Here is an 11827-nt window from a genome sequence, read left to right on the forward strand (position 1 = left end):
GCAGGGATTCCTGAGAGAGTAGCAAGGTGGAAACCACTGCTAACCAAGAGAAACATCACTCACCATCGTAAAAAGCATGTGGGATAATGTTCTATGGACTGAACTTTTCTATGAGTGGAACTTTTTTAATGATAAGGGCCCCATTATATCTGCTGCTATGCCGATAGCATTTCACAGTAAGAACCTCAAACATGGTGATGGTAGGGGGTTTCCCATGCCTCCATAAGGAAATTCCTTCCATTTGTGGAATGTGGGTGTAACCATTGCGGTCAGTGTGGAGAGTTATTTAAGTCTCTTCCTGGCACTGCTCGAGGCTTTGGTAAAGAGGTAGTTAGAGAACTGAACTGCTTTTAGAATTTGAACACATTCTCTTTCAATTTTATCTTTTTCAATCACATAGTTTCCTGATTGCTGGCAACACATCTCATTACCAACCATAACAATATGATTTCTTGTAAAACAAAAGTGAAGTAAGTCAGTTCAAACCTTCATGCAGCCTTGTGCTTTATTCAAAGGGAGAAGAGGGGCTGCAAGTCAGAGAGTGGACACATTCACAACTGAATATTGTGAATAAAGAAGATGGCTGCCAATTCAGTAAGTAAATGAGCAGATGGGAGTCATGATTTTATGCTATTTGTTTGTGCTATCTTGCATGTGAGACATGACAAATGGATGGTTAGTCTCATAATCAAAATTACATTAGGAACAAATGAAAACCAAGTCCATATTCTTAGTCTTTATGAGGTTAAAGTAAATAAATCTTCAGACACAATAAAGTACTGGTGTTAACTAAATTTACTGTATTTCCCCACCAAGGAGTTCATCTATTTAATTCGTCCATTCAGGGGCTGTATTTGTTTTTGTTTCGTTGGCATTCAAGGATTAAAAAGGAAAATATTTGTTGCTGTGACCAAATCTGCTATATGTTTTATCAAAGTACATGCTGAGGCATCTTTATTCAGCATCTATGACTTTAGCCAAAATGCAACAAAGAGCATTTTTCGAATGCTACATTCCTGGGCTCCAGTATTTTAATCCAGTTTTGTCCTTATTCATTGAGCAGGGTGTTTACTTGACATTTATGCTTTATTTACTGAAAATATTTAAATCAGGACAATATTTAAGTAAATCATTTTTTAGCTTTGGTGCTGAACGGATCTCCTTCGGGCACTACTACCCTATCTAACAGGGAGCATGATATATTAAACAGGAAGAGTACTGGAAAAGCTTGAGGACCTAGAAACAGATCCAAACAATAATTGGAAGCTGGGGTGGTGGGGGGTGAGGCACAGGAATGCGCTGCATAGAGAAGGTCTGATTGTTGGTTTAACAAAGACACTCTTGAGATGTGTGCATGCGATTGGACCAGTATGAGAAAATTAGTAGTGTGAATGTGATTACTTGATTAGGGAAATGCATATGTTGATCGGATTGGCCCAGGTTGTGCACCCCTGCTCTAGGGTCTTTCATCATACTTGTCCGTGGTTATGGGTATGCACTTTGTTGTATGTCGCTCGAGTGTCTGCCAAATGCCAATAATGTGATGTAATGTAATCACTTAAACATACAATTGCACTAGCAATGATTGGAATTAACTTTCCTCCTTCCAACGCAGGGTGCAGGGGTTCAATTTCTCAGTTACATTAATACACAGTCATACACATCATTCTGCACCTACCACACTATCCCCCTTTGTCTTATTTGCCAGAAGGAATGAAAAGGTTGAAACATACTAAACAGCTAAACAGCTAAACAGACCAAAGTTCATTAAACAAGTAATTTCCAAACAGACTAAATATGGTGTGACCCTTTTTTTTTTTGTTTTCATTCAGACAACCCACGATGAATTAAGTCGTATTTGCGTTTAAAGCAAACATTGGCGTCGGCTCTGCCTCTCATCTGTTGTAAACCGAAAGTAACCGGGTGTGTCCGAAATGGCTCACTAATCACTTACTAGCAAACTAGATTGGCCGTCAGCCATTTTGTTCGACTGTACAAATTTAAAAAAAAATCTAATTTTACTCACATTTTGAGGGCACTAGAAATATCCTACAATCCACCATAAAATCTACTGAAGAACCATGGTCACTAGACATAAACATGTATGTATGGGATGTGCCATTCATTCATGACAAGAAATAAAAATAAATTTGAAAACCCAGGTCTTCATGACATAATCCCTTTAAATCAGCATTTCATTAATTTCAAAAGTTTTAATAAGCATTGATCAAAGTATATGTGTAGAACCTGCACAGCTAGACCAATGAGGGAATAGCTGGAGGTGAAGGGACGACGTGTTCTTTCCTGGCTGTTTAGAAGTGAATGAAAAAATTTTAATTATCAAACTCCGCACACGAACAGAGCACAATTATGTTTAGGAATATACTGGGTCTGTTGCCACGGGTCGGATATGGATTGACCTGCCCCATATCCCGCTTACAACTGGCCTGAAACAGATCAGTAATATTCCTAATATTCTCCGTTCGTAAACGGGGCCGTTTTGAAAGCTTAGTGGTTACTCTCGTTCCACTCGTTTATCTGACTCCATTTAAGATATATAATTTAGAAATTTGGGTTTGGAATTTACGCGAACCTCGGGAGTGATTACACTCGACTCGTACCTGCGCCACTATTACTCAATATATGTTCTCGCGATTTAACATTATTGCTGAATATCTCAGTTCGGTGTAGAACTCAGAGGCTGAGGGTCCAGTCAACACAATACATGCAACACTGTCATGATAGTTGCGAGCCCAGGTCGGCGCAGCATTAACTGGGCTCCTTAGAGATAATTTGACAGGAACCGGCGCCGTAACGCCCAGGGGTTCCCTTCGCGTCAAATCACAAGAGCCGTGCCTAACCGACCCTTTATGTTGGCAGAAACTTGCTGGCCTCACAGCTTAGAACTATCACATGGGTACCAAGCTCTCAGTTCAGTGTAGAACTCAGAGGCTGAGGGTCCAGTCAACACAATACATGCAACACAGTCATGATAGTTGTGAGCCCAGGTCGGCGTAGCATTAACTGGGCTCCTTAGAGATAATTTGACAGGAACCGGCGCCGTAACGCCCAGGGGTTCCCTTCACGTCAAACCACAAGAGCCGTGCATAGCCGACCCTTTACGTTGGCAGAAACTTGCTGGCCTCACAGCTTAGAACTATCACATGTACCAAGGGACTGCCGATCGGTCAGTCCTTGGTCCCCATTGTCCCCCTCAATATTCAGTTGTAATTTAGGCTGAAAAGGTACAAGATGAATTAGAGTCATGGAAATCACGCAAGTTACAAACAAAATAATTTATTTCCAGACGGGTAGGCAGTTAGCGTAGAATAAAACAGTCAATTACGAAAAGACAAATTGAAGATAAAAAGAACAGAGTGACATAGTCTTACCCAGCCTGCTTTCGCTACACACATATACAAAGTATGCAGTGTGGGAAGTCGAGTGCGATCTTCCCGATACTTACATACACGTACAATATGCTGTGTGGGAAGTCAAATACGATCTTCCCTGATAGGCTTGTCGCCCAGGCTTTTATGCCAAATCATGTGTTTGATCCAGGCGGCAGTGCCATAAATTAGCCTGGTGGGGTTGTCGAATCTGGAATTTAGACCCCCACCGTTGGGGGTTGTTGCGTAGGGAAAATTAGATGATTACCAAGAGAGGACGTGTAGGTTTTCCCTTGAGTTATTGAAACTATGGTTTATTGGTATGAAATGTATCTCATCTGATTCCTTGATTTTACTGGATCACATCCATACCAAACAGATTATCCTAATGTTTTGTTATGGTGCAGTTATCATGAAACCTCCCTCCTGTGTATCCATTTTACATGTAATTCCTGTTATTACAACACTGGGCATAATGCAATACAACCAGGATCACATGGGCAATGTTTACAATATTTTGCCGGGTCTATTGACCATCTCAACAAAAGTTTTTTGGTTTTCCTCCAAGAGAGTAGTCCCTGGGGTAATGACAGCAGTGCCCAAAGGAGGGCACTGTGGTACTGCCCGGAGTCTTTCCCCCTGGAAGTGACCAGGTGTGGGGTCATAAGATATTAGGCACATTCTTTTCCCAGGAGTTTTAATGGCCCACATGGCCTAATTGCCCGGGAACCGCTCATCCACCCACCATATATCTATGCTTTATCTTCTTGGCGTCACTGGTCTGGAACTCCTCAAAAGGCACTACAAACAGTATTGTCCTTTGTCCCTTTTGACACACACCAGAACCCCCACCTCACAAATGGCAGAGTCAACCCCCAGCTCACAGGCTCCTCACAGATGGCAGTCACACTTCGCCTCCCTCCTACATATGACTTAATTGTATCTATTACACACTAGTCTACAAACTTGATCATATATATATTATATATATATATTATGGAACCCCGAGGTGTCCTCGGGGTACCACTGGGCCAACCTGGCCCTCATCAAGGGCCTGCCGCTGGAGGATACCTCTTGGTCAGGTGATGGAGGGAAGGTATTTTCCAACTGATATGCTGGAGGGCTTTAGGATCATGGAGAGAAACGCAGTACCAGTCGTGAGGACAATAATTGAATAATTGAAGCTCATCAGGACCCAACGAGGCACACCTGGTGATTGTAAACTGCTCCTGGCCCAGATGGGCTGCGTTGAGTGACGAGGCCAAGGGCGTTAAGGACAAGAATTCTCAAGAGCTATTAATGTGTGTGTTATGGTGAATATATATATGTATACATATATATATATATATATATATGTATTTGTATTGCATAATGGCAATTGATGGCGGCACGGATGGTGCAGTGGTTAGCACTGCTGCCTCCTGGGTTTGAATCCCCGTCGGCCGGGGCCTCTCTGTGTGGAGTTTGCATGTTCTCCCCATGTCTGCGTGGGTTTCCTCCGGGTACTCCGGTTTCCTCCCACAGTCCAAAGACATGCAGGTTAGGCTGATTGGAGAGTCTAAATTGCCCATAGATATGAGGGTGTGAGTGTGTCAGTGAATGGTGTGTGTGCCCTGCGATGGACTGGCAACCTGTCCAGGGTGTATTCCTGCCTTTCGCCCAATGGATAGGCTCCAGCCCCCCTGTGACCCTGTTCAGGATAAGCGGGTTAGGATAATGAATTAATTAATGAATAATGGCAATTGAAATCATGTTTCATTACAATTTAAATCTGAGGTGAATGTCTTTCTGAGGACAGTCATGGGGTGCTCAGAGCATGACACACAGCTTACTGCACCCAACATAAAACCTCCCAAACATAGACTTTGATTAGAGCCAGCAGAGGCATTTCACAAATCTGGCTAACTGAGTAAGCCTCACTTCTGCGCAGAGTAAACCCCGGAACAGCTCTTTTTACTTCAATCCATGGGTGTAGCTGATGTGAGTAGACTCAGCCACACAATCCAGCTATTTACACCAGTACAAATAGACACTCCATGACCCGGCCTTTTATATAATTTTTTAAATCTAAAAAAATCCAACAGTTGTCCAAATTGGGAAACATAAATATAAACATAAACATAACAGTAAAATAATTATTATTTCTAACATTATCTGTGTAGTTTATTTATGTACTATTGTAATTAAACCATTTAATATTACCTGAATAAAAAATTGTTCAATTAACACCCTACATTTGAGACTTGAGGACTTGACACCTGAAATTTGGCACTTGTAACCTGACTTGACCTGAGCTTGGTGAGTCAGGTTTTGGAATATTTGCTGAATCTGATGTTGTACACTCGTAAGAGCCCTTTGTGCAAAAAAAAGTAAGATAAATTTCCGATAAGAATACAAAACCTTTCTTGCATGAGACCCATTGTTTTTCTGTATTAAGTGTAATTCCTGCTGTTTTCTCAGTTTCAGAGGATGCCGCAGCCTGGGGATTTGATTGAGATAAATCGGGGGAAGATTCAACACTGGGCAGTGTACATCGGAGATGGTCTCATCATCCACCTCACAAGTAAGACTGCTACTAATGGAGTCTATTATGAGACATTTCAGAACAGAGTGGTATGGAAGGACAAATCAATACACAGTCGTTGCTACTACTGTACAGTCCATGACTCTGATACTCCTTTGTATCTGTGTTCTCTCTCTCTCTCTCACCTAGCTGGCCCAGAAAAAACAATTCTCTCCATTTCTCCAAAGGCCACAGTGAGAAAGGACAAGATGAGTGAGGTAGTGGGGACAGATGCGTACCGTGTCAATAATCTGCTTGATGACACTTACTCACCGAGGAGCCCTGATGCCATTGTGAGTGATGCCGAGAGTCGGGTGGGACAGGTCCTGCCATACAACCTCCTTCATCGGAACTGTGAGCATTTTGCCACAGAACTGAGATATGGGAAACCGGAGTCACGACAGGTATGCACGTATCTGTATATGTTGCTCCAGCCACATTGTCCTCTTGTGCTTATGCACCAAACGGCAGTTCGGAGTATCCGGCCTTCTTGGAGTCACTGGGCAGCATCCTGGAAAGATAGCTTCCTTCAGGGTAACTTTATGTTGGCAGTTTGCCAGGGAACCTTTTCCTTATTTAGTTGCACTTAATTATCTAGTGGTTACATCACAGTCTGTGAGTAACTCATAAAAGCTCCCCTTCACGGTCGCGCTTGATCCTCCGAACCCACGCCATCACACGTAGCCAAAATAAACCACATGTTGAAACCACGCTCAGACAGCATAAATGAACTCAGCTCTTTTAAGCAAGGTTCTTCTCAATGAATTAACTATCTTTGTAAAAAAAAAAAAGCATTTGGACGGGAATGTGCTTTCTCAGAATGCCTTAAAAAAGCTTAAAATAGCCTACTATTTTCATGAGCGGCTCCAATTTAATCACAAGGGAATTATTTACCTCCAGCAATTAATAGAAGTGCAACTTGCAAAGCAAAGCCTGCAGATAGTGTATTTAGCTCTCGCAAAGGCACATTTTTACATGCTGAAAATATAATAATAAACTTTATTTGTCGTTTCATACATAAATGCAATGTACAGTTCATAATCACAAACAAATTAATATTTTCATAACGTTCCCAAATGTCATGTGAGTTTAACCATTTGTCCATTATGATGCACAAGTTATTGGTTATGAATTACAATTTTATTAGTAAGAATAGGCTACTTTCATTTAGCATACTTGCTTTTTCGATAATGCCACCGCATGAAAACAGTGGATTATATTATTTTTAATCTTCCCAACGCATGGGAAGTCATGAAAAGAGTATAATTGAATGGTTCATTGTGGTGGCCTTATTAGAAAACAAGTACATCAAAAGTCTTATTTCAAATTCCATTTATCAGCAAATACCTCATTTTGGCCAGTCAGGCTATGTTCATTTTGCAAGTAAAAGACAACTCAACATTATGAGTGTTCGAAATATATTGTTTCGTACCGAGAATTATTATTTTTAGCCCAAGATCACTTTGTGGACTCCATAGCATGATCCTGGCATGGAATTCATCTGCCCTTTAGCAAAGCAGGTCCACACAGTTATCCAAGATTATTCAATGCTAGATTCACTAATCAATTTGTTGTTCATGTTTATAGTAAGTAAGTAAGTTTAATTAACCAGATAATTTGATATTAGAAGCATAAAATTATTTTAGATTGTTCAAACGACATATATGAAATAGGACCCTGGTTATATAGTTAGCCGATTCTCTTTCCGAAAGTAGTATTAAATTGGAACCATGTGGTGTTTTTGAAATTTGACATCAATTTTCAGAACTTTGATATCAAGCTCAAGAAAAAGGATTGGATGTTAAAACGGCTTGCCTTAGTTAAAGGCCGAAATGCAATGCAACTGCCCCTACTATCAGAACCTCGCAATTATTTTTGCCCAGCCGCAAAAGTCTTACTGCGGAAGCAAACCGCCAAATGAAACACAAAACCACTGACTTCTTCAGTGACTTCTTCCACAGAGATGGGTTCGGACCCCAGACTGCTTCAGCTCTGCCTCCAGGTCATGTCTGTCTGACCTCAACCTCCTCTGGTGTATATATAAGAGAAGCTCTCTCGGAGGTGAGATTTCAAAGTCCATTCTTTTCACTGATATTTGAAGTTCTTGCACAGGAACAAATCCAGGCATAGCTCAAACTGTGATCACTCCATGATCTGCAGCGTGATAAGAGTGTCTGCCAAACGCTTGTCATGTAATGTACTGGCGTAATTTACCCATGAAAAGTGAACGTGAAACACAAACATTTGTTAAGACAAAGCTGCAAGAATTATTGATAGAGCCATTTTGAAGTTTCTTGGAATTAATTATTACTATTATGTGCTTGCAATCACTAGGGGAGCAATCACAATGGGATGATATAGGTTTGGGGACGATATAATAACCCTAATATGACCACAGGTCTGTTGAGTCATTGACCTTGAGCCCAAGTTCTTCTGGTTTTACAGTCATTGCCAGTGTGTATCTTGAAGTCTCTCAGTAGGACTATGGAGTCAGTAGAGAGGGCCTTTTCCAGCATCTCCCACCTTCTCCAAGAACAATGAATACTCCAAACTGCTCTTTTGTGCATAACTGCATATAACAGTTTTCCTCTCGACCATCCAGTTGCATTCAGGTGACCCTCTCATTCCCTACAGTGAACGGCATCTGAGTGGCCGCTGGCCAGGGAATCATGAGTATCCCTACTAATCACGATTTGCTTTTATTATTCAAAAACTGTACACTTCACACGGTCAGAGCAATATAACGTCATCTGGACAAACCAAAGATGTTAACATGACTAAGATTACTTGCTTGTTTTCTCACTTGATCTCCCTAGAAGCTTGGAGGGAGTGTTTATTCTGATATTTTAACCATGGAGTGAGTTTACTGGAATACATGGAAATTGCAATTAGAGCATTTATGTTCTGCTTTGTGTCTGCCCATAGTTTGCATATTGTGACAGATTTAACTCAGTAATTCTGTTTCACAATATCCCCCCCTGAGCATCTGGACATCTGCATCAACAAATAAATGCTCACAGTGAGGACATAAATACTGGCGTTGTAAAGAGTTATTTGGTGCAATGTTTTGTGGAAAACTGTGTTTATTCTCAGAATTAGGTTTAATTGTTGCGTCATTCATAAATAGACATTCTAATCTTGTGTTTTAATCACACCGGTGTGACTGTATGCTTCAGGGACGGCCGTGTGACCATACACATCAAAGGGTTAGACCCCATTCTTATATTTGGCCTGAACAAGTGAACCTCTTGACCATGTCTGCGTTTATGCATTGAGTTCCTGCCACATGTTTGGTTGACTGGTGTATATTTGGTATAAGTAAAGGAATTTCAACTGCAATTTAAATAAGTTGAGTTAATAAAAATGTTATCAAACTGAAGAAAAATATGAATCACTATTTTTCAGTCTTTTCCATTAGTGCCAAACTGTTTAACTCTTTTTTTACAGGTGCGAGAGGCAATAGAGGCAGTCGGAGAAGCAGCAGCAGCAGTAGTGGGAACCGCTAGTGGTTCTGGGGTCCTTGCTTCTGTTCAAGTCCTTGCTTCTAGCTCTCGCTCTTGCTCTTAAATTGAATTCTGCTTGTGTTGCTATCCACTGACCATTTCAACAGCTCCAGTCACATATAGTAGATTACTTCAGATGTCCTAAAGCAAATGGCAGGCAGAAAAAGCAATGAATATAGAATCCTGTTAAAAACCAAAAATAATATGCCCTTATATCTTTTGACAACAATATCGTATATTTTTTTATTTTATATCTGACAAGCTGAAAGTATTTTGAGCATTTCCATACCAAGTTGACAGTTTTCCTCTCGACCATCCAGTTGCATTCAGGTGACCCTCTCATTCCCTACAGTGAACTGCATCTGGGAACGGCTACTGGTTCTGGGGTCTTTGCTTCTGTTCAAGCCCTTGCTTCTAGCTCTCGCTCTTAAATTTAATTCTGCTTGTGTTGCCATCCACTGACCTTTTCAACAGCTCCAGGAATGGCAGACCTTCACATATAGTAGATGACTTCAGATGTCCTAAAGCAAATGGCAGGCAGAAAAAGCAATGAATATAGAATCCTGTTAAAAACCAAAAATAATATGCCCTTATATCTTTTGACAACAATATCCTATATTTTTTTTTATTTTATATCTGATTTTGAGCATTTCCATACCAAGTTGACAGTTTTACGTAGTATGTAGGCTCAGAGAAGGAGAAGGGCGGAACAAGAACAGAGCAATGGAGTGAGGAGCGGGCAGGTAACTGTAACCTGTTCCAACAGGTAAACAGAAGTGGGAACAGACACGAGAAAGCAGGACATGGCCTTTTTTCCATGGCTGATATGGATTTTAAATCTTGCCTCTTTTCTATACCCCAGTGAAACAGGAAGTGATGGGGGTCTGAATAATGGACTAGCTAACAAACTGCCAGTACCTAGTATAAAGGCCTTATTTGGCGCACACGCACACACACATTTCAATCTCCCCTTTGTTAGCATTGTGCTCCATGATTAGATTGGTCCCTGTGTACTCTGTGTTTGTAGTTTTGTTCAATAAATTCTGTTTTTGGTGTTGCATGACATGAGATCCGAGTCAAATTAGTCCTCCGAAGAACTCCAACCTTCAGGTTATCTGTATGTTTAATCATTAATATTGGTTATTTTAATTATTAATTAAAAGACTAAATTTGTGGTTAGATATTTCAGATAATAGTAATTTTATGACACTCATTAATAATTGCAGTTATACACTGCTTCCCTTACATATTGCACTCATGTATATGTTTTAAAGATCCGTACAGCCGTTGGGCCCAATATATATTCATCCTCATCATTATTTTGTAGAGCTTAAAAACCCTATATACATAATTGACCAGGGGTGCTTTTCCTGAAGCCTTCTTAACGTAAGGTTGGTCTGGACCTCTCTTAGCTATACCTTAGCGATGTTGCCAGCTCACTCCGCTAGTGGCCACCACTGTTACGACCGCAAGACTCTGAAATCAGCTGTTGCTCTTCGTTACATCTCAATCTGTTAAGCAATATGTACACTGATAATTCTACAGTTGTAGTTGGCTCATAATATTACTAAAATACCACATTAATGGCACTGTTTTCATGCAAATAATAAGGTTGTAAATTACAAAGGATGCATGTTTCACTTTATTGAACATGTTGCTTAATTAAGTGAAATTCATAAACAGATGATTTCCCACTCTCTCTTTGTGCTGGAGCGATGTTTAACCATAGGTCTTTCTTGTTTTAGTTGGACACCGCAGTCATAAAATTGGAAAATAATGTTTCTTTATTAAGCGCCACGTCTAACAATATCTCCATTTTGTTTGCTGTGAAGCTGTGGGACCGCTTATTTCTTTGTTTTGTTTCTGCCATGTAAAAAAATAAAATAAAAAATCATGTTGCTGCGTTTTGCTTGTTGGTACACTTTTATTGAAAGGAAAAAACTTGTCGGGAAAAATTCACAGAACAAGATCTCCCTCCTAAAAGCATGATAAACAATCACAAGTCAAATTCAGACTCCACCTTAGTGAGCAGGCTGGTTCCTCCAAAACTCTCGACGATGTATGCTAAAAGTGTATCAATATATACATATTAAAGAATGATATGTACCCTGTATAGTTTAAAACTGATTAACTGCTAAATTGTGCTAGAATTACACAGTGAGCCAGCCAGCTGGGGGGGAGGCGTCTCGAACTGTCAAGGACACGGGCAGAGAACTGATCTATCAACTTGGTGGAGGATGCAGGTGGGTTAACCATGATGTGAAGGGCGTTGTGTTTTGTGGTTTGTGTGTAGGTGAAAAACTGAAGTCGTCAGGTGATGTGCCTGAGCATTAGTTGTTGTCTTCTGATGCTGTCAGGTCAGGTCAGGTCAG

The 11827-nt window shown here is 40.6% G+C and overlaps 1 protein-coding gene across 1 annotated transcript; it reads left to right on the top strand.

Moving 5' to 3' along the window:
* Nucleotides 1-314: 314 nt before the first annotated feature.
* Nucleotides 315-11357, top strand: LOC133127192 (phospholipase A and acyltransferase 4-like). The gene is made up of 5 exons (XM_061239887.1): nucleotides 315-327; nucleotides 516-594; nucleotides 5850-5952; nucleotides 6103-6356; nucleotides 9400-11357. The coding sequence occupies exons 2-5, from the start codon at nucleotides 580-582 to the stop codon at nucleotides 9517-9519; spliced, it is 492 nt and encodes a 163-aa protein (XP_061095871.1). The 5' UTR covers nucleotides 315-327; nucleotides 516-579; the 3' UTR covers nucleotides 9520-11357.
* The last annotated feature ends 470 nt before the right edge of the window (nucleotides 11358-11827 follow it).

Source organism: Conger conger, chromosome 4 (assembly GCF_963514075.1).
Source record: "Conger conger chromosome 4, fConCon1.1, whole genome shotgun sequence".
NCBI lineage: Eukaryota > Metazoa > Chordata > Actinopteri > Anguilliformes > Congridae > Conger > Conger conger.

Coding starts and splice junctions, on each gene's coding strand:
- LOC133127192 (XM_061239887.1), top strand. Junction 5,953..6,102: donor TCTCATCATCCACCTCACAA/GTAAGACTGCTA, acceptor TCTCTCACCTAG/CTGGCCCAGAAAAAACAATT. Junction 6,357..9,399: donor GGAAACCGGAGTCACGACAG/GTATGCACGTAT, acceptor CTTTTTTTACAG/GTGCGAGAGGCAATAGAGGC.